General features: G+C 52.8%; 1 protein-coding gene across 3 annotated transcripts in view; it reads left to right on the forward strand.

Moving 5' to 3' along the window:
• Nucleotides 1-18,466: 18,466 nt before the first annotated feature.
• Nucleotides 18,467-27,329, forward strand: part of ldah (lipid droplet associated hydrolase) — a 48,548-nt gene continuing 39,685 nt past the window's right edge. Inside the window, exons 1-4 of one of the 3 annotated variants that reach the window (XM_048975235.1) lie at nt 18,467-18,662; nt 19,681-19,803; nt 20,221-20,321; nt 23,295-23,467. In XM_048975235.1, the coding sequence (XP_048831192.1) occupies nt 19,789-19,803; nt 20,221-20,321; nt 23,295-23,467 (289 nt within the window). In that variant the 5' untranslated portion in view covers nt 18,467-18,662; nt 19,681-19,788. Of the gene's footprint in view, nt 18,663-19,680; nt 19,804-20,220; nt 20,322-23,294; nt 23,468-26,300; nt 26,405-27,329 lie in introns of those variants that run through there. The other 2 variants (XM_048975238.1, XM_048975237.1) reach the window with 2 other exon arrangements.

Genomic DNA, 27,329 nt, shown 5'->3' on the forward strand with positions numbered 1-27,329 from the left:
CTTCAGTGCACGTCAGAAGCAATTCCTTTCACGCCAGCTCTGTGGAGTTCAAACTCTCTCCAGGATCGCTGTACCCAATTCGCCGTCCTGGCCCGCAGCCATTACATAATATCTGACACGAAAGGAAGGGGGGGGCACAGTGCCGAGGGCCAAAACCGGCAGGGGCCGGTACGGCACAGAGGCATGCAACAGATGTGTGAGCCAAGAGCAGAGCGCTAACAACTGGTCCCCGCAGCTGCTGGGTCCCGTGAGCTGGCCCCTTCCCCCCCGCGCCCCTTCCCGCGCACGTTATCGGATGTTTACATTACGGTACCATGCTGCTTTGGGGCGCTGTGCACCGGGAAGGTGAGCCAGCCTTCAGCCACACATATTTTCCTTTGGAGCGCTTAGTAATCCTGGCCCAAGCAGAGCCAGATGTCTTCCCGGCTGGGCGGTCGTCGCCATTAATCGTGTCCAGCAGTCAGGCCGCCGGGAATGTGCACGGCGGCCAGATCATTATCAGCAGAACGTGCCGGGAGCACCGATCACCGGGTCGTCCCTGGCTGTTTTGGTCTTTTGGGTTACTTTCTTGTTTTTGTTGCTGTAATACATTCAAATGTGTGTGACCTTTACTGCAAGAAGAATGGCAACAATGCAGATTTGTGGCAGAAGCTGCTGCGGGGCCCCGCTCACCATCTGGCCTGTGCCTCCCGCATGTGCCACTGCTGACTGTGTTATGGTGTCGCTGTGTTCTGGCTGGCTGATGGCCCTCCCCGGCTCAGAAGCGGCAGCCCTAATGACCTCCCCGGTTCAGGAGCGGCAGCCCTGATGACCCTCCCCGGCTCAGGAGCGGCAGCCCTAATGACCTCCCCGGTTCAGGAGCGGCAGCCCTAATGACCTCCCCGGTTCAGGAGCGGCAGCCCTGATGACCCTCCCCGGCTCAGGAGCGGCAGCCCTGATGACCCTCCCCGGTTCAGGAGCGGCAGCCCTGATGACCCTCCCCGGCTCAGGAGCGGCAGCCCTGATGACCCTCCCCGGTTCAGGAGCGGCAACCCTGATGACCCTCCCCGGCTCAGGAGCGGCAGCCCTGATGACCCTCCCCGGTTCAGGAGCGGCAGCCCTAATGACCTCCCCGGTTCAGGAGCGGCAGCCCTGATGACCCTCCCCGGCTCAGGAGCGGCAGCCCTGATGACCCTCCCCGGTTCAGGAGCGGCAGCCCTGATGACCCTCCCCGGTTCAGGAGCGGCAGCCCTGATGACCCTCCCCGGTTCAGGAGCGGCAACCCTGATGACCCTCCCCGGCTCAGGAGCGGCAGCCCTGATGACCCTCCCCGGCTCAGGAGCGGCAGCCCTGATGACCCTCCCCGGCTCAGGAGCGGCAGCCCTAATGACCTCCCCGGCTCAGGAGCGGCAGCCCTGATGACCCTCCCCGGCTCAGGAGCGGCAGCCCTGATGACCCTCCTTGGTTCAGGAGCGGCAGCCCTGATGACCCTCCCCGGCTCAGGAGCGGCAGCCCTGATGACCCTCCCCGGCTCAGGAGCGGCAGCCCTGATGACCCTCCCCGGCTCAGGAGCGGCAGCCCTGATGACCCTCCCCGGTTCAGGAGCGGCAGCCCTGATGACCCTCCCCGGCTCAGGAGCGGCAGCCCTGATGACCTCCCCGGCTCAGGAGCGGCAGCCCTGATGACCCTCCCCGGCTCAGGAGCAGCAGGGCTGTGACCTCTGACTCAGGTATTGTAAGCAGCATGGCTTTGCCGTGATAGCACCTCTGAGCCATAGTACTCCAGTTTGAAACATGTGAGGTTTGGTTACTTGGTGCACAGCCCAGTGGTAGCAAAACCCAGGCTCTTCTTCCATCCAATCAGCTGCTTGCATCCTGGTAAACTGGCATTTCATTGGTTACTCTCGTTTTTCCTGTGGATGGGAGAGGTATCCCTTTGAAGTGAAACATTTATAACAAGGTTGATTTCACTAGCAGACTGCCTTGTATGGAACTGATGTACAGAGAGGTAACCCCCCCCCTCACCTCGATGGTAGAGCTCTTAGTACCAGTTTTTTAAATACTTCATAATGCGAAACTGGTCCTCCGTTAGTCATTACTGTAGCTGTCATTTACGAAATAGCTCTGTATACCGTATAGATTCCTGTTGAGCTTCTGTGATTAGCTCATATGCATATTTAATTAGGCGAAAGCTTGATCATTATCACGTGGTCTGAACCCACAGACCGACACTTCAGGGAGCAGTCATCAGGCTGTAATAAGCGACTCTTTACATTGAACACTGTGGCTGTTTGGACAGAGGGGGGGTTGGTGATCTGCAGTCTATGCATGTTTTAAACTTGCTGTCTCACGTCACAAAAGGCCACATTATCCCAAAAATGAGTAATAAGGCATTTAACAATCATCATGAAGCTGATGTCTTTCAGCATTTTATATTCAGACTTTGCATTCATTAAGGATTCTGTATCTGCTGTTCCTATCAGTGGCTCTGCTTAACTGAAAAGGGCTGTGACCTGTGACCCGTGACCTTTGGCCCTTTGCTGTCAGCAGGTTGGATACCTGTTGGTTCCGGGAGACTTAACGGTACGGGGGTCGCCAGAGTTCAGCGCCTGCGTGTACATGTGCGGGTTGCAGCCGTGTGAACACGCGTGTGGGCGTGTGTCACAGTGGGGTTGACTCAATAGCCCCCAAACAAAGGGGCGTATTGTGTTTCTATAACAACGGTGGCGTGCAGGCAACGGGATTTCCACAGATTAATAATTCAGCATGGTTTGAGGATGTCAGGAGATGTGGTGACAGGAGACGGGGTCGCGCCAGGGGCCGGTGGCCACGTAAGCCGAGCCGGCTGTTCTGGTGCCCGTCCCGGTGGCAGAGGGGCCGGTCTGTGGGGGCGATGCCTGCGTCTGCGGTCGGCCTGGCTGATTTGCATATGCCGGGCATGGTGAGGACGCCAGGAGACAGAGAAGGGCGGCACGCGGTGGAGGGGAAACCCAATACTTCCTTTGAGATGTGCCCTAACCAGGAGATACCGTGGCTGGAACTAACGAGGCCTGAGCGGCTTTCATCTGCCCGCGCTGGGCGGGGGGGGGGAGACACTGGTGGTTCGCAGTTAAGGAATCACAGGCTTTGTTGTTCCTCTGACTTAAAGAAAACAAAGGTAGCATTCAGGCTGGGAGGGCCCCGTCGGTTTGGTGCGAAGGCGTGTGTGGGTGCTGCGTGCTTGTTGATGCGACCCCCCCAACCCCCCAGCTGGCCCCCGTTAACCTGCAGATCTTTCACTTTTACTGCGTCAATGAAATTCTGTTATAATAACATGATGAGCTGCTACACCTTCTGATGTGTGAATGTCCCCGAACTTCTGACTCCTCTCTTTAACAGGCCTGCTCATGGTCATTCGTGGATCTCCAAGGAGCTCAGAGGCCGTTAGCCCCCCCCTCCCTTCCACGCATCTCGGTGTGCTTTTGCCCCCTGGGCAGAATTTAGGACGACCTTGCTGCCCCAGCAGCTTCAGAGGAATGTGACACCACAGAACGGCTGGACACCATGCTGAACAAAGCTGACATGGCCTCTTAGACAAAGGAGGAAGGAATCGTACAGAGAAGGAATCATTATCATACAGGATTTATCATGTAGGACAGTGGGGGGAGGACTGGCTGTGTTTGTCTCCCTTCCCACATTCATACCTAGCATGAGCCATATTCCCACACAGAGGAAATCAGACCAGAATGCTGCATTGAATTCTATAATCACACTGCTGTCGCTGCCTTCCGGAATGTTCCCCCGGTCTGCTCCCAGCCGGTTACCGGTACACTGTTATCTACCTGTAGCCGTGCTATGAATGGCTCTCACTGAGTGTCCCCCCCCCCCTGTTGTTCTTGCAGCTGTCAGATATGAGTGGAGCTCAGTTTTGGGAGTGACTCCACACCACAGCACATCCATCAGGGCCCGGTTTCAGCCGCGGTGCCGGGGACAGCAGCCGAAGCGTTTACGAGGCCGGGGGGGAAGGGGGTATGATCGAGCAGACCGACCGCCATCGCTCCGGTTTCTCCACAATCTACAGCCCCCCCCCACCCCGGTCATAATTACATCACCATCAGGCGTGACTGAGCTGCCCAGCGGCCAGGTGTGACTGAGCTGAGTTACAGCTCGGAAGGACAGCGCAGACGAGGCAGATTAGATTCAGATTAAGGAGAGGGCCATCCAGGCATTGCTCAGGTTACTGCCATCGCGGGAGGCTGCCTGTGTGCCGATGTCATCGACACGTCTACCCAGAATCCCTAGTTACCCAACTTTAAAAACAAAAATGTGAAAACTGAAAAAAGTGTTTTTTCTCCCCGTCAAGTCATCCTGAGTTCAGGGAGTAAATCTGAGGTCTTCGGCAAGATGTGAGGCCACCTCCTTATCCAGCTCACCGTCACACTAAGTGCTCCCAGACCACCTGCCGCTCTGTGCCTTCCAACTGCTCAGTGTCTGGTGTGGCCACAACCCCCCCACCCCGTCCCTGAAATGGCAAAAAACAGCCTAATTTTCCTTTTTTTTTGCAGGTGGAGGGGAGTCCCTGACGGACACCCGGTGTGAATTGTGTTCACACGCCTGTACACCACAGGACGCACTGAGCTGTAGGAGTCTCTGCCCCCCCCAACTCTGCCCCCCCCTCTCCAATAAGGACTGGGGAGAGCAGAACATCAAACGGTATGCTGTACTCTTTTTGGGATCAAACGCGGTTTGTGGTTTCCCCCGAAAAGTCCATCGGCTCTGCGCTGGGGGGGCAGGGGGGTAGCGTTTGAGCAGGAAACATGTGACTTGGTTTACTCAGGTCGTGGGGGGGGCAGTCGGCCCGGTGGTTACGTTTCCAATATTAATGTAGGCCCTATGCCCCCACACGCCCCCGGTGGCCCCCAACTCCCGCAGTGGGTCTTCCCCCCGACAATGCGCTAATGTGAGCCGCTTTTGTTTTTGATGGTAACAAATTGGCTGACTCGCTGGGGTCTCGCGGTCCCCAGCCCACTCCTCCCCCCAGTGAACCCATCACTATGGTTACAGCGGCACCTTCTTTGCATGATGTGTGTCCTGGCCGCGGACTCCAGGATTGCCGGTAGATTACAAAAATTTTGCATGTCAATATCCAGGGACACGCTAACTGCTAACACGTCTGGAAGTGTCACCTGACCTCCGGGGCCAGAATGTGTTACCAGCACTCTAGCCTGAGTGCCCAGTGAGGGATGTCGCTTCCGGGGGTGGAATTGGGAATCTGGGAACGTCCTCTGGTATAGACTGCTCAGAGGTCCTGAAGGATCCTGGACGGCGGCCTGGACCTCGACCCTCCATGATGCTGCTGAAATTCTAACATTTTTGAGTCTGCAGGAACCAGCCCCTGTAGACCTTACAGAATTATCTCCTCATGCAAGTCTGATCCCAGCAGAAGATGCTCCCTTTGATGTAATGTGTCCTTCACCTGGCAGCGTTATTGGCTCTGGACTCGTCAGGCAGCCGTACGCAGACGCTGTCATGTGACCGTCATGTGACATGCAGCAAGAGCAGCCTGCAGGTGCCTCAGTGACGTCAGTGCCCCCCCAGATAAAGGTGCCATTGTTGTGCGTCCCGGACCTGGACCGTGTCCAGCTGGACATCATGCGGTAACGAGGCGGCGAGAGAAAGTGAAATGTCACCAGCGTCTGGGGCGTGAGAGATATGATAACACCAGCATCCGTAAGGCCTGCTGCCCCCCCAGCCCACACAGCTGCGGATGGCCTGCCCCCCCCAGCCCTGCACTTTTGGACTCATCAGCCTCGAAGGTCATGTGTCATTTGCAATGGCCGGGCAATAACGAGAGCCAGCACCTGCCAGGGACAGCCCCAGCCCACCCCCCACATGCGTCAGTGGACCCCCGGAAGACTATCAAGACCAAATGATAAACTGTGTCCTAAACTGGTATGTGACAATCAGGATGACGTCAGCCGACTGCAGGGCCTGTCTGTCTGGCTTCTGCACTACCACTGATTCCTCCATCAAGGTTTTGCCCAGGTATTACTGTCCAGGACCTCGAATAGGGCGTCCAAAGCACTGCCGGATTGGGTTCTGGCTGGATCCTGGTACTGGACTCAGACTTGATGTTAGTTAAACATTGATAATGGCGGAGCGTGAAGAACAGATGCATGCTGGAATCGGGGGGGGGGGGGGGTGTCTGAGCTTGGCCCAGACGGTTCTAATATCCGATCCCAATCCAGGCCCGTCGGCATGGGAACCTCTCTGAATATTCCCCAGAAGAGAAGGATTCACAGGCAGCCTGCCGTCACCATCTGCCAGCCGCTCTGTGGTGGGCCATTTAATCGACTTGGACGGCGGCTATTGCTCAGTCCTGCCCCCCCCCCACCAGACCCCTGGGGGCTGCCCTGGCAGGCTGGGGCCTCCCAGTTCCCTGCTGGTTTCACAGGGAATGAGGGGATGCTTCATTAAATTACTCAACAAGAAAACGGCCCAGTGACAAACATGGGGTAGTCAACAGGTGCTCAGTTAAACACTGAAAGGGAACTCAATTACACGTTGAGGCAGCTGAGATGTGATAGACATTTCAACCAATAAGAATCTGGGAGGTACACATCACCGCGGCCAATAAGGATGTGGTAAATACACATCACCTCGGCCAATAAGGATGTTGTAGGTACACATCACCTCGGCCAATAAGGATGTTGTAGGCACACATCACCTCGACCAATGAGGATGTGGTAGCCACACATCATCTTGGCCAATAAGGATGTGGGAGGTACACACGCCCTCGGCCATGGTAAACAGTCTAAATAAGTCTTTAAAAGGCACAGCTGACAGGCACTGTGTGCTATCAATCACTGGCCACCTCTTATTGCTTTATTGGCCCCCAGTAGGTTAAACATGGCAGTGGCTGAGAGCGCAGTAATTCCTGCCAGTTTCTGACTGTGCATGCCTGTGCTCTTGTAAAGCATGTCACTGGATCATACTTACACTAAACCACCACTGGATTGCTTTATACCCCCTGCACACCTACCTGTAGTCCCCACCCCCAGCATGACTGAGGTAGATTCCTGGTGTTGTTTATGTGTCAGAACTGGGTGCTTTTTTCATTTCAGAGTCAGGACTAATGGACTGTACATCCATGAGGTCAGTTGTCCTGAAATCCAGGCTTCTAACGCCTGAGAGCCTATTCGCCTTGTTCTTGGCCCACAGAATAACCCCCCCACCCCCCATCACTCAGCCTGAGTGATGCTCACTCTTACAGCCCCAAGCCAGATCTCACAGACCAGGAGCATTTATGGGTGCGCTGTGGTTATAATGAAGAGAGAGCGATTCAGTTTGATTCCCGCTTGGGAATGATGAAGGAATGGTCTGCTCTATGATGGAAAATGCTCCCATTGCACTAATCCTTCAAAAATTTAGCTTAAATTCACAGTCGTGTACTGTTTTACCCTGAAGGGAAGTAGATCACATCCCGTCTAAGAATCCCAAGAAAAGCTCCGGCTTAAAGCCCAGTCAGGGGTGACTGCACTTCGTTTCAGTCTCTCACCTGATTGGCCGAGTCGGCTGAGAGCCCCTCCCCTAATGGCTGCGGCAGTACACAGTTACGCTTACATCTACATCAAATGGAGCCGGCGGTGTGGAGTGGGAGAAGGTGGCACTCAGCACCAGCAAGTCCTCGGAACTGAGCGGAAAACTCCCTGGTTCACAGCGAGTCCATTTCCCAGCATCCTGCTGGGCTCCTGCAGCAGAGGAGGTCTTTGTGCGCCCTTCACTGGCTCTCCTTCAGCAGGGAGCGGGACGTGGCTTTCTGGGTCCATTTGACGTGCTGTAATATTTCAGATTTATGCTCGCGATACCAAAGCGTCTTCATTATCCCATGACCCTGGGCCGCTGTTCGGGGACGCCTGCTGTGCGCCTTCCTCGGCCTCCCGCTTACCCCGTGTACTCTGGCCCCCACACTCCGAAATACATGGTGATATGGAGGGGGGGGGGCGTCCTGGCCCACACCCACTGCTCCGCTGTGCTGGGGCCGTCTGCTTGCACAGAAGCCCACACCAGACCCTTTGCACTTCCTGCCAGCAGGAGACAGCCTCCCCACCCCCCGGGCCCCCCCACCACCAGAGAGGAAGGCTTTTATTGCCTTTAGCTGTCCCTTGAGCTCCACGGTGGCGCTGTCCTCAGCCTCACATCTCCGCAGGCCGTGCGTTTGATGGCTTTCCCAACACGATGCTTCACTGCAAACTACCTCCCTCTCCACAGCCCCCCGGGCTGCAGCACTTCCAGGGTGAGATCCAGGTGGCTCTCACCTCTGCCAAGAGGGCCGGGACGCAACCGACCCAGTGAGAGTGACTGAGCGGGAAATAAGCATCCGACAGCCCTCAGATTGGGCATGAGCAGCGCGGCAAGCGAGCGGCAGCACCGGAGCTGGCCAGAGAGATGGAGGGATGGAGCGAGGGGGAGAGAGAGAAAGAGAGAAAAAGAGAGAGCCATGAAGAGGAAGGATAAGCAAGAGAGAGGGGGGCAGACCCTGGGGTTGTTCTCCTCCGATGTTATGACTGTAACCTGGGGTTATAAACGTGGGTTTTGTGTGACAGTAATCCGGATCAGAACCGCAGACCTCCGATGTCTGAGCATGAGTGACACGAAACAGATGAGGTTCATGACCCCCCCACCCTGCTGTGAAAATGTATGTGGCTACAGGCTGGAACTGGGGCCATGCGTGACATGCTGACAATGTACCCCTTTGGTGGGAGTCTGCAGTCAGGGGGGAGAGCCGACCCGCCTGCAGGGCATGCCGCGAGGAATGCAGATTACGTCCATTACACTGCAGTGAAAGTGTGCAATCAACAGAAATTGTGTTCCAGAATGTTCCGGCTCAGTAAATGGCAGACAGAGTAATCGAACAAATCCATCAATACCCGTGTTTATGTACAGAATGTATTTTTAGGCATGTAGAAGTCCACAATATTCCACGGTAAATATCTTATCTTTGTAGTCTTAGCATTCATCCTTAATTGCAAGAGATTTAACAGCGGATAATAGCCAGTAACTTTTCCCACACAGGACTGCTGTTGTACCCTTAGGCAAGGTCTGCTTCCCACATAGGATTGCTGTTGTACCTTTAGAAGAGGTCTGTTTCCCGCACAGGATTGCTGTTGTACCCTTAAGGGAGGTCTGGTTCCCGGACAAGATTGCTGTTGTACCCTTAGAACAGGTCATTTGCCACACAGGATTGCTGTTGTACCCTTAGACAAGGTCCGTTTCCCACACAGGATTGCTGTTGTACCCTTAGACAAGGTCCGTTTCCCACACAGGATTGCTGTTGGACCCTTAGGCAAGGTCCGTTCCCCACACAGGATTGCTGTTGTATCCTTAAGTGAGGTACTTTGCACACATTGTTCCAGTGAAATACCAGCCAATATAATCGAATAAAACCGAAAGCATCTTTGGGTGAAATAAGTGACCCTGCAAACACCTGTTTACCCCCCCTCCCCCAGCGGCCACAGCCCTTTAATCTAGCGTGTGCTTTTCCTTCCCGCCTTTTTATGGACGGCGCTGGGGTCCCCAGATGCTGCTCAGAGCTGCGCCGTTAAACGCTCAAATTCCTCTTCAATGTTGCACTGTTTTATTAAATCTGGCAACCGCATTGCGCTGCACAGTGCCGGACTTCAAAAAGAGAGAAAGAGGGAGGGAGATGGGGTGAGGGATAGACAGGAGGAGAGAGGGAGAGAGAGGAGGAGCACCCTGGGGGGATGCTCCTGTTTTCTTCTATGTTACTCACAGATGCCTGCTACCCCAGGGGAGGTGACCGGCTCTCCCCACACGGGCCCAGCGTCAGTGGCCTGTTGTGTTTCACTACATACACGACCTAGGACATGACCCCGCCTCCCACCGGTGTTTCATGGCCCTTTGCTGCCTGGGGCTTCCTCCTCCAAGCGTACGCCAGCGTACAGGTGTGTGGGCAGCTCCCAGCGCTCTGTGGGTTTCTGACGTAATCTATAAAAGCGCAAAGACTCCTTAAAGAGCTGCAGCTGAAAGGCCAAGTGCTAGAAGTGTGACCGGGGCCGTCAGCTGGTGGGCGGGGGCCCATGCAGCCGGGGCCTGCCGGGATGAAAGGGCCCGCCATCTGGAGACCTCACCATGACGGATGGCCCCCGCCACCACCGCCGCAGCCTGAACACGGGGATGGTGACTGGCGCGGCCGGCGTGCGGCGTCCAGGGGGCCCGACCGTGTTTGCTCACCTGCTCTGGCTATAAAACTAGGAAGGAAGTGACCGCAGAGGAGGGGGCAGTGAGTCAGGGGTGATGTGACCCGGCTCTGTGGTGAGTCCCGCCAACAGCGGCTAAACCTGGGCCACCTGCGGGACAGAGGCGTGAAAACGGTGAAAAGAGTGGCGGGGGGCAGGACAGCGAGGGGGGCAAATCCTCCAGGAAGATTCGGGCTCCTTTAACCTCCGAAACTGTTTACTTCTGCACTTTATTTATTTAACAGGCGCTTTTATGTGACGAGCAGGATTCGAGCCGGCTCCCTTCTGACTCCCTTCCGGCTCCCTTCCGACTCCCTTCCGGCTCCCTTCCGACTCCCTTCCGGCACCCTTCCGGCTCCCTTCCGGCACCCTTCCGGCTCCCTTCCGGCTCCCTTCCGACTCCCTTCCGGCACCCTTACGGCTCCCTACTGGCACCCTTCCGGCACCCTTCCGGCACCCTTCCGGCTCCCTTCCGACTCCCTTCCGGCACCCTTCCGGCTCCCTTCCGACTCCCTTCCGACTCCCTTCCGGCACCCTTCCGACTCCCTTCCGGCTCCCATCCGGCTCCCTTCCGGCTCCCTACTGGCACCCTTACGGCACCCTTCCAATCACAGGCAAAGTGTCCTGCCAGAGCAACACAGCAGGTAAGAATTGGGGAACTTGGCATTTAATACCTGTGATTGAAATTTTGGTATGTCTGCTTCTCTGTTTGTGGACAACAGTTGGTAAAGAGAGCCCGCCATGTTGATTGGGGCCCTTGGTGATTGGATGTGATACGTCAGGTGCTTGCAAGGCCATCCAATCGCATGCTTCTGAGGGTACAGGCCCCCACCTACATTCTGAAGACACCATGCCGGCTGTGTTGTAACCCAAGGGCAAAAGCAGCAAACACTGCTGTAAGATGCAGAGCTACGGGTCTGACATACACTGCGGTGTTTATGTATATCTCATATTGTAGAAAACAAGACTTCGGCGGGGGGGGGGGGGGGTGGTTGGGGACAATCTTCATTTCCTGTGGCTCCTATATGGTTGCATTCCAAACCCCCATAACATTCATCGCTCATGCCTTGTTTCTCAGCCTCCTCTCTCTGTGTTCCACTGGCTCTCTCTGGGCATCGCCTGTGCCCCGCTGTACCCACCCTGACACACCGTGGGCCCTGCAGAGACCATGGATCCCAGCCTCCTCTCTCTGTGTTCCACTGGCTCTCTCTGGGCATCGCCTGTGCCCCGCTGTACCCACCCTGACACACCGTGGGCCCTGCAGAGACCATGGATCCCAGCCTCCTCTCTCTGTGTTCCACTGGCTCTCTCTGGGCATCGCCTGTGCCCCGCTGTACCCACCCTGACACACTGTGGGCCCTGCAGAGACCATGGATCCCAGCCTCCTCTCTCTGTGTTCCACTGGCTCTCTCTGGGCATTGCCTGTGCCCCGCTGTACCCACCCTGACACACCGTGGGCCCTGCAGAGACCATGGATCCCAGCCTCCTCTCTCTGTGTTCCACTGGCTCTCTCTGGGCATCGCCTGTGCCCCGCTGTACCCACCCTGACACACCGTGGGCCCTGCAGAGACCATGGATCCCAGCCTCCTCTCTCTGTGTTCCACTGGCTCTCTCTGGGCATCGCCTGTGCCCCGCTGTACCCACCCTGACACACCGTGGGCCCTGCAGAGACCATGGATCCCAGCCTCCTCTCTCTGTGTTCCACTGGCTCTCTCCAGCTGTCCAGCTCTTAGCTGCTGTCTGGCCCGGGACGTGCCACCACTGCTGCGTCTTTTATCTGTTGTTCATTCCCACATCTTGCTGGCAGTTTAAAGGCCCTTGTCTCGTAAAAGGCATTGACACCCCAGGAAAGGGCCTGACCCCCCCCCTCCTCACTCATCCTGAAATCCATCTCTGGAGCAGCAGCGTGGAAGACAGGCTGACAGGCCTGATAGATTGTTCTGGCGGAGGTCTGTATTTCACGCGAGAAGGCCGTGAGGGTGAGGGGCTGACTGCTCATGGGCGTCCGTCTGCATGGCTGCCCTGTGCTGGGGGCATGCAGCCAGCTTGTGGGTCACCTGGAAGCGTGATTCGGCACGCAGGTGTCCTGTGACACGTGAGTCAGAATCTGGAGGCGACAGAACTCGGGGTGTTAGCATGATGCTAATTAGCCAGGGTGGCTAAAACGAGGAGAGTCACCGCCCTGCCGGGCTGAGGTGGCCAATGCAGGGAGAAGAACCCCCACCCCCCTCTGCTGTGGATATCCTAGCCGAGGGAGAGTCAGGATGCCTCTGCTGTGTGTGCAGCACAGAGATAAATGGGCCGGTTTGCATGTGTTTCTTATCTAAAGCACTGTGTACCAGGAGGAAGTGAACTCAATACTCCAATACATCTTAAAATGTATGTAGCCTTCGTATAAATACATGACAGCTGGTACTGCACTGCGCCCTGAAGCAGCAAACGGCCTGATCTACGACTGCGGCGCCAGCCTCATGTTGCTAAGTCATAAAAGCGTCTTTCTGAGCAGGAATTCAGGCCCTCGAAGGCCTCGGCCGCCGCAGACTGTGCAGAGGCGTGGGAGCACATCAACTGACCTGCAATTTCACATTTACGGCTCGGTTCATGCAGCTTCAGCCAGCTTCAGCCAGCTTCAGCCAGCTTCAGCCAGTGTTTGGTCACGGAGGCTGTTTCCCGATGACAGGATGCCAGGGAAGGCTTGCCGCGCTTTCCTGAAGCCTTCTCTGATACATGGGGGTATTATTTTCATCCTGGGGAGGGGTCATGTCATTCCCGATCAGTTGGGGGACGCGGGGGCCGTCTGCTAAAGCAGTCAGAACTGGCGGGCTTGGGGCTGCCAGGCGGTGCTGTCTGCCTCGCAGGATGGTGTCTGTCTGCGAGCTGCGTGGGGGGGGGGGGGGCGCATTTCAATCTTTTTCACAGGCCGATCGCCCTGCCCTTCCCCAAAAAATGAGGACATTTGGGGAGCAGTTCCTGGCCAGCCTGAGGACTGTGAAGCACATTGAGTGGCTTCCCAGCAAATGCTGAGTTAATGTCAGCCTTAAATCTCCACAGGTCTCGTAGCGTCAGAGACTCCTGTCAAACGACGATGCCGCCGTGCACTCGTACCCCCCCCACGCCCCCCCCATCCCCCAAATGGTATAGCGGCATGCCAGTGCACAGCCATGACATTCCGCAACCTTTGATTTGCGGTTTGGGAAAAGAAGCCTGTGAACTGGGGGAATTTCACAGAATAACAGCCACTGACATCCCGTCATTTTTGGGTACCATAGATTAAGGATACGTAACGTCTCTGTTCCTTGTGTGTGCTTGTCTGCATGTCTTGCCTGCCTGTCTGCCTGTGCCTGCCTGCCTTTGCCTGCCTGCCTTTGCCTGCCTGCCTTTGCCTGCCTGCGCCTACCTGCCTGTGTGCGCTTGCCTTTGCCTGCGTGCCTGTCTGTGCCTGCCTGCCTGCCTGCCTGTGCCTGCCTGCCTGCGCCTGCCTGCCTAGTGTCTGCCTGCCTGCCTGCGCCCGCCTGCGCCTGCCTGCCTGCCTGTGCCTGCCTGCCTGCTCCTGCCTGCCTGCGCCTGCCTGTGTGCGCTTGCCTTTGCCTGCCTGCCTGCTCCTGCCTGCCTGCGCCTGCCTGTGTGCGCTTGCCTTTGCCTGCCTGCCTGCCTGCGCCCGACTGCGCCTGCCTGCCTGGTGTCTGCCTGCCTGCCTGTCTGCCTGCCTGCCTAATTTCCTGCCTGCGTCTGTTTCTTCTGTGCCTTCCTGCTTTCACTGTCCATGCCGCCATCACTTTCTTCCTTCTCCATCACAGGTCCATGGATGGCGGCTCCAGCCAGTTACTGCCTTGTCCACTGGTGAGGTGGGGGGGTCAGTTTGGCCCATTATTCATTCCCATATTTCTATCGACGTTATTTCAGCCACAAAATCATGTTTAATTCTTTACATACTATATGGACAAAAGTACTGGGACACACCTTCGACCCCTTTGCCACAGACGTATGAAATAAAGCACCTGGTCATGCAGTCGGGTTTACAAACAGTTGTGAAAGACCAGGTGGTTCTGAAGAGCTCAGTGAATTCAAGTGTGGCAATAAGTCAGTTCATGAAATTTTCACTCTGCCATCCATTCCACAGTGAACTGTAAGTGGTATTTCTGCAAAGTGGAAGCATTTATGAACAACAGAAGCGATAAAGTGGCAGGGTCCTGACCTCAACCTCATCGAACACCTTTGGGATGAACTAGAACAGAGATTGTGAGCCTGGCCTTCACATCCAACATCAGTGCCTAGCCTCACAAATGCTCTTCAAGGGCCAAAATGACCACAGACACATTCCAAACTGACCACAGACACACTCCAAACTGACCACAGACACACTCCAAAATGACCACAGACACACTCCGAAATACTGCAGAAAGATTTCTCAGTCTCCCAGTACTTCTGCCCATATAGTATATAATAATCAGGGGTGCTGTGTGTGTGTGTGTGTGTGTGTGTGTGGGGGGGGGGGGGGGTTGGGATTGATTGGGGCCCTAAAAAATTTGGAACATAATCCGATTAATACTTTATATATAATATTTTATGTGTAATATAATCCTTAATATGTAGTTTATTTTGTAATACTTTTTGTGTTTTTCCCTCCAGTGGCCGTTTATTGCGCAGACGAGCTGCCAAAGTACTCTGGCACGTAGAACTGCCTCCCATTTCCTTCTATAATCCACAGTCAGTCAGATGCCATCTACTTAACCATAAAAAAGGGGGCGTGGCCTATCATGGCGGGGGGGGGGGGATTCGAAGCTAGCCTCTCCAATCGCGTCAGCGTGATTACACGCGCATGCAGGAGGAGTGCTGAAATGAGGGGCGGGGGGGGGGCAGGGTCTTATAGGGCTTGGGAGAGACTGGGGTACAAGAGAGAGAAAAGAGAGTGAGAGAGGAGAGGCTGAAAATGACCTGCACGTATCTGCGAGACCTTCACATTACCGCACCCCTCTCCCCCCCAGCAGGAGGGCACTGCTCCAAACACCTGTGTGGTAATTAGCCCCCCAACTCCTTCACTGGTAATTAGCTTAGCCCTCACTCATCGCCACAGTAATATCACTGCGATTACATTCTTTACAGAAACAGCCTGCACCTGGAGAGAATGGAGATGGGCGCCAATTAGCAGTAGTGTCCTCAGCCAATCAGCTCCCCCGATTCTCAAAACGGAAACGCCCACATTGGTGTCACAATGCACCGTGATGAGCCACAGAGGGACTCCCAGCCCTGTCGCAATACCACGGGTCACGAGGCGAATTCATGTGTATCACCACCACCGCTATTTAAGAAGCCAGCGGGGCCTTTGGTTCAAGCATTTTTTGTACAGCAACCAAATAAAGTTCTAAATACGAAAAAACTTTTAACTTTTATATTATGCACGTCTCTACTTAGTTGCCCCAAAATACTTAAGAAAGATCTGAACGAGTGCAGAAAAGTGCATGGAGATAAAAACAGCTAATGTCTAAAGAGTGTGATGGAAAAGAGCCAGGGAACTAAAGAGGGAAAAAAAACGAACTCGCCAGCCTGCTGCCCCCCCCCCCCGCACCCCCCTGCCAGGCATGTTAGGGTTATGGCTAAGGAGCAAGCATGTGTGCGCCATTAGGGAAGCACTTAGCGGTGGAATGGGGGCCTTCTGTTAGCCCTGCTACAAGAGAACGGCCTGTAGGGGGTGCTGCTAGCACGGTGTCGCTCGCGGTTCCTGGCCTCTATTCTCACGTTCTGCAGATATACCCCCATCCTGTTTGGTTCCTGCCTTAAACGTTTTCACCGTGGGTGGGGTTTAGCCGTCATTAAGACTCTGGGTGTAAACTCCCGGGGTGTCGGGTTTAAAATCACTCTGCGCCGTGCCAGAGGTGGCGGGTCAAGTGCTGTTGACATTTGACGGTGAACAGAAACCCTACCGGTGTCCTTATCTCTTCTGAGCAGTGGGGCAGCCTTCGGCCTGCGAAAGGGGCTAATCGTGGCCTGCGATGCAGGCTGTGCGTCAGCAGCAAAGCCTTCCACCGCCATCGGCCATAAATTCACCTGACAAGTTGAAACAACAAGCGCAGATGAAGCAGTGGTGGAGTCCTGTAACGCGGACAGTAGGAGGACCGAAAGGAGACGCGACACAGCGTTTTTCATGCCCTCTATCCTTTTGAAACAGGGACCAAATGTCTTGCATTTAATTTATTTTACCAAAGTGATATTTTGAAAGCAGGGTGAGAGCAAATGTGGGTTAAGGGTCTTGCTCAAGGGCCCAGTGGTGAAACCACTGCCAGATCTGGGATTTAAACCAGCAACCTTCTGATCACAGACACAGCATATGAAACCACTGAGCCACTGCCCCCTGGTGGCCCTCCGGTGTGAACCATGTCACATAAAACCCCACTTCCTGATGGGGTGGGGACTCATTAGCGTGTCCCCTGTCCTGTCTTAGGAGAACGATCACACAGAGGCAGGAAGCCCAGCTTGGGCTGTCAGGGAAGTCGGCGGCACCATGAGCGTGTGTCTGATCTGCGGTGAGTGCAGGACTTGCCAGCAAACTCATAGGCATGTAAAAATGAATGAGATCCAGGCCCAAGGCGAAACCCAGCCCAAGTGGAACTGTAGGCCTGAAACGAGGTTTTAAGGGTCAGTTCTGGGTGACTGAAGCGTGTGAAACATCAAACAGACAAGCGGCCATTTCTGTCTGTCTGTCTGTCTGTCTGTCTGTCTGTCTGTCTGTCTGTCTGTCTGTCTGTCTGTCTGTCTGTCTGTCCGTCCGTCCGTCCTGGCCAGTGCCACAGCTACACCAAAAGGAAACGGTAGGGACAGGCCGCCTAGCTGTCATTTCAGCTGCGATGTTAAGGTGCGAGGCAGTGCCCACCACGTGGGGGGTCATGTGTTCACGGCTGCACACACACTGTTTCATCCACGAGGCGTTTACAGTGTGCTAACTGTGTGCTGGTGGTCGCGGACACACTAATGATTAATTACGGGTCAGGGGTTAACGGTGACTTCATATTCCGCCGTGCTCGGCACAATCCACAGTCACGGCCACAAGGTCTCCTCAAAGGTGCACTGTAATGTCTGGCCGGAGAACATTCTGGAACATCAGCTGGTAGTCAAACTAGTTTTCAACACTTTGGACCAAAATGACCCTCTTTCTGAAGACGGGGTCCTGTAACTGGACAGCCAACATCTGCATTAGTTAATGGAAAATGGGCTCAAATTAACACAGCACTGTAAGATGGAACACCCAGGAAGACACGTAACAGAGCCTTTCGTCGGCACTTTACAAAAATATTTGCAGTTTCCATTAGTTAAATAATCATAAATGTTCTTAAGTTTTATTAAACTGGTACATTTATGAACCGGGAGTTTGTAACTATGTAACATACAGGTATTGTAAAGTAACACAGTAAAGTAACCGGCTGAAATTATGTGCAGAGGGTCACTGGTTCAAATCCCAAAGCTTTACTCTGTACACATGAATGGAGCATCAGCAAATGGCCACCCTTATGCATCATGGGAAATGAGGCCAGATGTCAGTCGTTGGACGACATTGGATCACAGTGCATTAGTGACCTTAGAGGCATTTAGGGGATCTGGAAAGTGAGGAAAGTAACGGGAGCAAAGGTCATGAAACTGCACGTGTCGGCCGGTTGGCAGTGGGCTGTCTGATGTTTTTATCATGCAGCCGGGGAGCGCTCACGAGTGACTTCCCGAAAGGCGAGCAGGCGCACCTCTCCCTGCGTGCTCAGGCCTTGACGTTTGCCGGCCAGGCCTGCAGATATCGCAAGAAATGCTCCTTGGATGACATCATCCGCTCGTCGTCCATGCAGCCTGGAGTGAACCGGGCCAACCCTCCCCCCCAGCCGTTAGGTTATGTCTCGCGGACACAGCTGTGCACTGCTGTCCCTGCACCCGCCCACATGTGGCCCACTGGGGAGGGGGGGGGGGTCACTAAATTAGCATGCGCTAATACAAATCTTTATTCTTTATGCAGTCCCCCTGTACACGATGGCTGAGCGGGAAGAGCTTCCTGCGTTAAGTGAGTTGACCCTTTGACCTCACTTCTGAGTGGGGGGGTGGGGGGCGAATATACTGAACGGAGTCGCTGTCTTTGGTGAACCAGGTGCATAAATTTAAACTTTTGCTGGAGATGGGAAGTAGCACCAATCAGATGCTGAACTGGTGGAACTGGGGTGTGGGGGGAGGGTCATTTAACCACCTACAAAGACACCCCGAGCTCTGGTTCCTGTCACTTGCTGCGCCAGAGAACTCCGAGGCACATCGCAGCGGTAGACGGCTCAGGCCTGCCTGCGGCATCCTGCTGGATCCTTGCGAGCAGAGCACCTTTTCCTGACCTCTTCTTGACAAGCACCTTGGAGGACGTTGTTGCTGAGTTCCTTCGACTACCCTGCATGACCGAGGATTCGGAGCAGGATGTTCGGCCCAACAGGTTCCTGTTTACAAATGAATAAACAAATCAGGCCCCTAATTACGGGGGATAATCAGAACCACACACACAACCTCTGATACAGCTGCGCAGTGTTTTACAGAAACCAATAAATATCTGGTCGATTTTCATGCCTCCCCCTTTCCCATAAAAAACACACACATTGTAAAGAATTTGATTAATGCTGCCCCCCCTCCCCAAAACTATTCAGAACATCTGTGTATTAAATTCATTTATGAAATTATATCAATATGCTGTTTAATGAGTGAAGGATACGCACTCTGTCATCCATCAAAATAAATTCAGGAAATACTTAACGCTACAGGCATTTTTCTTGTTTGAAAACTTGTTATGGATCCCACTAAGAACATTGTGCTTGCCGTTATGATCGAATGTGTTTTCACAGGTGCACTAAATATTCACCCCCTCGGCCCCCCGCCTCCCCCTGACACACACGCAGGATGGTTTAAAGCGTCCCGCCGAGAACGTTCCTTGCATACCAACTCATACCTCTGAGGCACCGTAGTATCAGGTTAAAAGTAAAGAGTATTTTTCAACCTGTTGTGACAACAAAATTACAAGCTAGAGCACCATATGGTCCCTGCTTAAGCCCACTATTACTCCACTCTCCTGCCTCTCCTCCTTTTTCCGATAAAAATGAGATCAGCTTGAACAAGCTCACAGACATCGAGGAGGATTTTTTTCTCTCCAAATTCTGCAGCACGGCTTGCAGACGTATCTCGTTCTCATGACTTGTGGCCTGCGGCCGGCTGATCTACTGTTATGTGTCCGTGACATTCGCCACACTCTCTCCTTCCTCGGCTCCCCGGTCGTCTTGGCCTCTCCCTGACTCTTGCTGTCGTGGCGACGCCTGTGCACACATTCCTGTGCAGCTGCCTTTGATGAGAGTGAGCTGGTGTCCCACCAGGGCCGGCCATTGTCTGTGTTACATTAATCATCCTGCTTGTCTGGAGATTGATTGGTCGGGTCTACTAGGCTAATCGAATCCACCTCTCCGCAGGGATGCAGACTCCGGAGTCCCCACCCCCCCCCCACACGAATCACGATAGCACCAGAATCTTCTGGGACACTTGCGAAGGACCCCCCTTCATACTGGACATGCCTCTTCATGGAGAATACTGAGGTTCGATTCCTGCAGATACAAAGTACAGAAACATCCTTTTCAGGTCAGTGGTAATGGTCTCCTGGAACGCTTCCTGGATGACTTGAGGCCCTGTTTGAAGAGCTCTTCTAAGGCATGTGACCTCGCTTTTCATCCTCGCCTGGAGGACAGAAGAGCTCAGCCATGGAGCTCTCATGGGCTTGAAAGAGGGGCGCGAAAATACGCTGGCTTTTCTTTTGCAGAGGTATCGTCTCCTTGAGCATGCCGCACGCTCTCGTGCCGTGATCTGAGTTCTGCTCGGAATGTCATGTAAATGGCATGAGATGTTTGCAGTGGTGTGTGAGGAGTAAAAGAAAAGAGGATGAAGTTACTCATCACATGACTCATCACATGACTCACCACATGACGACCTGAAATTTGTATCACACCAACTGACAGCCGCTCTCAGCTGTGGACCGACTTCCCAAACCCCCACAAAGGAGATGGCTGTGGACCAGAGCAAAGATGGAGCAGCCAAGTTTAAAAAAAACACTAACAAGGTACAGTTGACATCCCATTATAAAAAGAAAAAATCTAGAATGATTGATACTTCTCTAAGTGTGCAGGTTGCCCTTTGTCAGTTTTCAGATTTTATAACCAATTATCCAGTTTGAAAGATTGCACTCCAAACTGGAAACTTCCTCATGGGCAGGGGGCGGGGCTTTGGCTCACACTGGGGGGGACGTGGCCGACCGCCGTTGTGGGTGTACATGGGGTTTGGGGTCTGAACACAAGACAAATGTGGCTGAACAAATAGAAACCAGGAGTTACACTGAACAAGTAGGGGCTGGGGGGGGGGGCAGGTCGGCAGCCGTCGATGTGATATTTGGCCATGCGGAGGAGAGCCAGGCCCGGCAGTTAGGGAAGCTGAGTGAACAGTAAAAGCAGCTCTTAGGGGAGGAAGCACGGCAGGACTTGGCTGGAATGCATTGGCTGAAACACTGCACTGTGTGTTTAGTGGGGAGATACAGAGAGGCAGAGATGTGAAGAGCCTGATACATGAAGAGGCAGAGACATGGAGAGGCTGAGATGCGGAGAGGCAGAGACGTGGAGAGGCAGATACATGGAGAGGCAGAGACGTGGAGAGGCAGATACATGGAGAGGCAGAGACGCGGAGAGGCAGATACATGGAGAGGCAGAGACGTGGAGAGGCAGAGACGCAGAGAGGCAGATACATGGAGAGGCAGATATGTGGAGAAGCAGAGATGTCGAGAGCCTGATACATGAAGAGGCAGAGACATGGAGAGGCTGAGATGCGGAGAGGCAGATACATGGAGAGGCAGAGACGTGGAGAGGCAGATACATGGAGAGGCAGAGACATGGAGAGGCTGAGATGTGAAGAGCCTGATACATGAACAGGCAGAGACATGGAGAGGCTGAGATGCGGAGAGGCAGATACATAGAAAGGCAGAGATGTGAAGAGCCTGATACATGAAGAGGCAGAGACACGGAGAAGCTGATACATGGAGAGGCAGATACATGAAGAGGCAGAGACACGGAGAAGCTGATACATGGAGAGCCTGATACATGGAGAGGCAGATACATGGAGAGGCAGATATGTGGAGAAGCAGAGATGTCGAGAGGCAGATATATGGAGAGGCAAAGACGCAGAGAGGCAGATACATGGAGAGGCAGAGACGTGGAGAGGCAGATACATGGAGAGGCAGAGACGTGGAGAGGCAGATACATGGAGAGGCAGAGACGCGGAGAGGCAGATACATGGAGAGGCAGAGATGTGAAGAGCCTGATACATGAAGAGGCAGAGACACAGAGAAGCTGATACATGGAGAGGCAGATACATGGAGAGGCAGAGAACCGGAGTGGCAGATACATGGAGAGGCAGATATGTGGAGAAGCAGAGATGTCGAGAGGCAGATATATGGAGAGGCAGATACATGTAGAGGCAAAGACGCAGAGAGGCAGATACATGGAGAGGCAGATACGTGGAGAAGCAGAGATGTCGAGAGGCAGATATATGGAGAGGCAGATATGTGGAAAGGCAGAGACGTAATGAGGCAGATACATAGAGAGGCAAAGATGCAGAGTCTTTACACATATGTGGCGCCTTTGTTTCACTGCTCTTTAGGGTTTTGCGGCAAAAAAACAAAAGAAAAATGTTTCCTTCAATAAAGATACAGGCTTTGATTAGAAACAGACTGCAGGAGCTGATATAGTGTAAGTAACACAGGGTAGGGGGGCATGTTTACAGCAGGATCTGAGCGGGGGGATTTGTATATGGAGGCTGCTACACCTTCTGCCGTGCTGCAATGGCTGCTAGGAGAAGATGGTCAGAGGAAGAGCGAGGGCTCCGGCAGCCTGCACCCGTGATCTCCTACACGGAGCTGCTTTTCGCTGGAGAGTTCGGTAGGCGGCTGCACTTTATTTTGTGTGTGGAGGCTATTCAAGCTGAAGGCAGGAAATGAACGTGAGCTAACTGCACGCCTAAGCAGATTAAGGTCGAGACGGCAAAGTCACGGCGGAGCTTTCCGGAATGACAGCACCTCACAGATAAACAGCATGCCGTGAAGGGGCACTGAAGCGTCGGCAAACCTGGGACCTCCAGGCGGGGCAGGGTTGGTGGGGGGCCACCTGAGGAGCCTGGTTTGGACCCGCCCCCCCCAGGTTTGGTAAGCCAAGGAAAGCTAGCCGCAAGCTGACACCCGCAGAGCAGGACATAAGATCACTTCACAGGGCTGGGAGCTGGAAGGTGCAGTGTCAGTGTGCTCACTGTTGCATCCTGGTGATCAGGGCAGCTGCTGGCAATTTCACTGCAGTTTTCAGGGTGTACTTTACAGCAGTCCAGTGTACGGTACAACCAGTCTGTCGAGTTCAATGCACCTCAGTCTGATACACGCCTATAATCCCGTAGGAGAGGATTACTACCTAGATCCCCTAAATGACTCCTGATGGTCAAGGCGTATCCACACGAGAGGGATGCCGGGCTCCAACACAGAACTCAGTGCTCTCTCCAGTGGGGGGCGCTGTATGGTTCAGCAGGCTTGGCCTCTGTAATGGGAAGGTCACCAGTTTCCATCTCGTGCTCCCACATCTCGGTCGCCACCTTGACCCTTAACCCCCCCGAAAAGTGCTGCATGGGCGATGCGCGGATAGCAGGTCCTGTACTCAGACCCCAGGCTTCGCTTTTACCTCTATACATGTGTCTGTTTTAAATAAAGGGGAGCAAGATGGTACATGCGAAAAAACTCATTACAATGTACCTGCACATATTTAATAAACCCCCAGGCTAGTCACAGATGAAGGCCCTCCCATACAAACGTACCCAAATCCATTCTAACCTTGTGGACAATGAACAGGAATCTTTCTTTTAAAAAAACAAATAATCACTTATGATTAATGTCGGCATTTAACAGGACTTAGCGTGCAGTGCTGTTACCCTGCCCTGCTGTGCGCTGGAGTGCAGTGATCTGGCAGGCTTTGATGTAACATCTTCAGCCTCCCTGATGTTCATGCAGATGCCTGAGACAGCTGAAGATCATCATCTGCACCGGAGCTGCTCCGTCTCTGAGTGTTGGGACTCGAGATATTGAACTTCCTCACACGTGTGACCTTCGGTTGGCGTGGCACAGGCCAGCTACAAGCTGTACCTCGAGAACTTCGCTGGAAGCGGGACAACTTTCACTCCGGGGTGAGATGTCTCTACTAAGCAGAAGTAGCCCATAACTACCAGCCGTGCTTACAGGAACCCATGACTAATGGCCTAAGTACATCTTTGACAGCCTCGCCGTTTCAGTGCATCTGCCCTGATTTAGCGATGTGCTATTTGTTTAGCTTCCCTGCCACTGAAAGATACACTGAGATGCTTCTGCTAATGCAGCCTGACAGCGCAGTGAAGCTGCATTTGCGGGACGTTCGTCTGAAACGAGGCTTGAATGGGCCTGAGTGAAACGCGGAGAAGGTGGACTCCGGGCCCCCAGGGGGCAGATAAAGTGAGTGTCCGTTACCCTGCTCCCGGATCTTCACGGTCCCACGCGATCGGCAACGCTGTTTACCACCACTCAAAGCACGCATTTGTATGGGGCCCTGAGGTTTGAGGCCCCCTATTGGCAATAAACAGGAACTACACTGAGTGGGGGGAAGGAATATTTTTGAGGGGAGGGTCAGGAAACAACAAACTGTCCCTCTTTGTGATGTGACCAGGGACCATTTGGATTCCTGTAAAACAAAACCCACCTGAAAATTCAGATTTCTTCACGAGTCAGGGGTGACGGCTGCCCCCCCCCCCCCCATCCTACCCTGACCAGCCATCTCAGGGATATGTGCAACACACACTCAGGTGGCATCTGTTATACTTTTGCTCCCTATTCTAAACCCCGATGTTAAGCTTTAACAGCATTATTACATTCAAAGCAGTTTGGCTGAGCAGACCAGGTACCTGCAGCAAAGTTTCACCAGATTATCTCCCTGAAGTCCGCTAACCCTTTTAATCCCAACCCCGGTCCCGTAACGAACGCCTTGAGTACTGTTTGTCCAAATGTTTATTTTGTGACTTTGTGCACCCCCCCCCTCCAAAGCTCGCCTTCCTTTCTTAAGCTAAGCTGTCCAAAATTCACGGAATCACGCATCAAGAGCGCTCCAGCAAGACGGCCTTGGCCCAGGACTGTTCTGCTAAGATTAAAATACTTTCTCCCCATATAAACATACTTTGCTTTAAGTGGTTAAAAGTCTGACCTCTGGACATTCGCACATTCTTTTCATTTTCGGAGCCCCATGTTTTTGCTGGCTCTCTCCCAAGCATAGCACCTGTACGCTGCCTTAACAATAAATTGTAGTAATAAAACATGTTCTCCTTTTATTTGACTTGGACTTTGTGATACACAGAATTGCAGATACATCTGTCCCGCGATCTTCGTGACGAGGAACACCAGTCTAAATTCAATTAATGGCCAAGAGATTGGAACGGACCGTCGGTGCGTTTTTGATGGCCTAAAAATAAATAAATTTAAAAAAATGCAACGCAAGCTTGTGTTAGGGATAAAACAAGCCGAAGTGGGACTTGGCAAATGGGTTTGTTTAAGCAACGGTGACTAGATGCGATCCACCTTGAACTCGTTCGCTCGGCCGGCAAAATAATGGGCAAAATGTCTCTAATGGAAACAATGGAAATTCCTCCTTGTTGTTGCTGTTGGATGATGAAGGCATTCCTGATATGTCGAGCTCCGGTTCCGGAGATACGCGCGGAGGCTTTTCGGCACTCCATCAGCCCCCCCCCATGTCTCCCCTACAGACAACATCTGCCGAGTATGAATGGGAGTGTTTCAGGGTGTGGATTTTAAACTGGAAGCGAGGCCCCACCCCCTGTATTGGTACCGTTTAGGCTTTGACTCTGGGCAACACTGGCAGTGTTTGTTTGTAGGGGCAGTGTTAGAGTTGTTATCAGTGTTTGTAGGGGCAGTGTTAGAGTTGTTGTCAGTGTTTGTAGGGGCAGTGTTAGAGTTGTTATCAGTGTTTGTAGGGGCAGTGTTAGAGTTGTTGTCAGTGTTTGTAGGGGCAGTGTTAGAGTTGTTGTCAGTGTTTGTAGGGGCAGTGTTAGAGTTGTTGTCAGTGTTTGTAGGGGCAGTGTTAGAGTTGTTGTCAGTGTTTGTAGGGGCAGTGTTAGAGTTGTTGTCAGTGTTTGTAGGGGCAGTGTTAGAGTTGTTGTCAGTGTTTGTAGGGGCAGTGTTAGAGTTGTTGTCAGTGTTTGTAGGGGCAGTGTTAGAGTTGTTGTCAGTGTTTGTAGGGGCAGTGTTAGAGTTGTTATCAGTGTCAGTGCAGCCACTTCTGTAGATGACATGGGGAGGGGGGGCTATTACAGAACTGCTTTACTCCAACTTCAGTGAGCAACCCCAATTATGGGCGTCTGCCCACACAAGCAGAGCGTGTCTGTAAAGTGGCAGGACAGGGCTTGGGCTTCTCATAGTAAAATGAATCTGTCACACGATTGTGTTTGTCATATTACAATGAGAAATGGGCTGTGTTGGTATGTGTGTTTTTTGTCAATCTGCGGTTTTCGTACGGAACTGAATGTAATTTAAAAAAGACCACATACTTTAATACTGAGTAACCCAGAGTGGTCCATTTGTGGGATCGGTAAAAACAACATGAATTTTGCTGATGCACTCAAAGGGTGCCACTGGGCCCCATGAAAGTAGATCATATTGGGTCCCAAGCCCCAACCCATCCAAGTATGTTTCAAATTTTTCTAACCCCTAACCCCCCCCCCCCCAGTTCTTCCTTGCATATACTATTGATTCACTAGATTTTTTATTATACCAAAAGCGTTCTTTAGAAAATATATGCATTTGCTATTGTTTATTACCTGATTTTATATATTTGTACCTGTTCATTTGAGTGGCCGCTTCCCCCAGCGAGTAAGCCAAATGCAGGAACGCGTTGAGACAACCTCCTGTTTACAGTCGGACACAATAAAGCGGTGCACCGTGTCTTATATTCTATAGGATTTGTTGTCGGTCGGACCTATTTCTTTGTACACCGCCTTCGGTTGCTGCTGTCAGCGGGCTGCTGGTTACCTCAAGCAGACGAGACGTCAGTGTTGTTTTGAATACTGGAGTCGTATTGGCCGTAAGTAAGTGGCGACAGTGTAATTTCTCATTAAATCAAATATACCCGCAAAGCAAATTTCTCCGTCAGTAAAAAGTAGCCGGCCGGCATTCTCTGTGAATGAATTAAGTTGATAAGCTCCCCACTGGTGCTGTAGACATATACATATATCCGAGGTGGGCTATCGTGACTTTCGTGACCTGTGATACGAAACGATTGAAAACGCCCTTCCACTGATGCTATCTAAAGACCCCAAGTAGCTCCAATATTATGGGGTGAGTCGGTGTTAACACATCTCCTGGGTGTCTGACGGACTTTGTCCTGCCACGTCCCGGGATTGTTTAGGGAGCCAACATCGATCTCTTTTTAAAACACTTCGATCTAAAGACCAACCCCACGTGTTTTGAAAAACCTTTATTTATTTTTACCTGTCAGTTTCTACGTATGGATATTTTACTGGAGCATTTCAGTCAAATTCATTCAGTCAGATTAATCTTATATGTCCAGCATTAAAAGTGAAAATTATGCCTCTTGTTATCCAATATATACTTATAATACATTTAGGGTCAGCTGAATTTGGAGATTATTTTAAAGGGTAGTATGCTGACATTGCTTATTGACAAAAAATGTAATTTCTACTTGGGCGCTTCACCAGGTTATCTCAGGTCAATTCTCAGCTGCCCCCCCCATTATCTACACTGCCCTCTGAAACGTTTTGGTAAACTTATCATTGCACCTTAACCAGAACAACCCGATTTTGACTTTACCCTGACTCATCGCCACATCTTCGTTCGGTAAACTCTGTAAGGCATTATAGAGTGAACATTGTAATACCTGCTTAACACCCCCACAATAATCTCCATGTTGAAATGAAGGCCTGTCATTGGTACGGACATGGGGGGTGCGACCTGCGCTAAGGCTCCCATGATTAAACCCCTTCCTCGAGTTTC

The sequence above is a fragment of the Brienomyrus brachyistius genome, chromosome 14 (genome assembly GCF_023856365.1).
Source record: "Brienomyrus brachyistius isolate T26 chromosome 14, BBRACH_0.4, whole genome shotgun sequence".
Taxonomy (NCBI): domain Eukaryota; kingdom Metazoa; phylum Chordata; class Actinopteri; order Osteoglossiformes; family Mormyridae; genus Brienomyrus; species Brienomyrus brachyistius.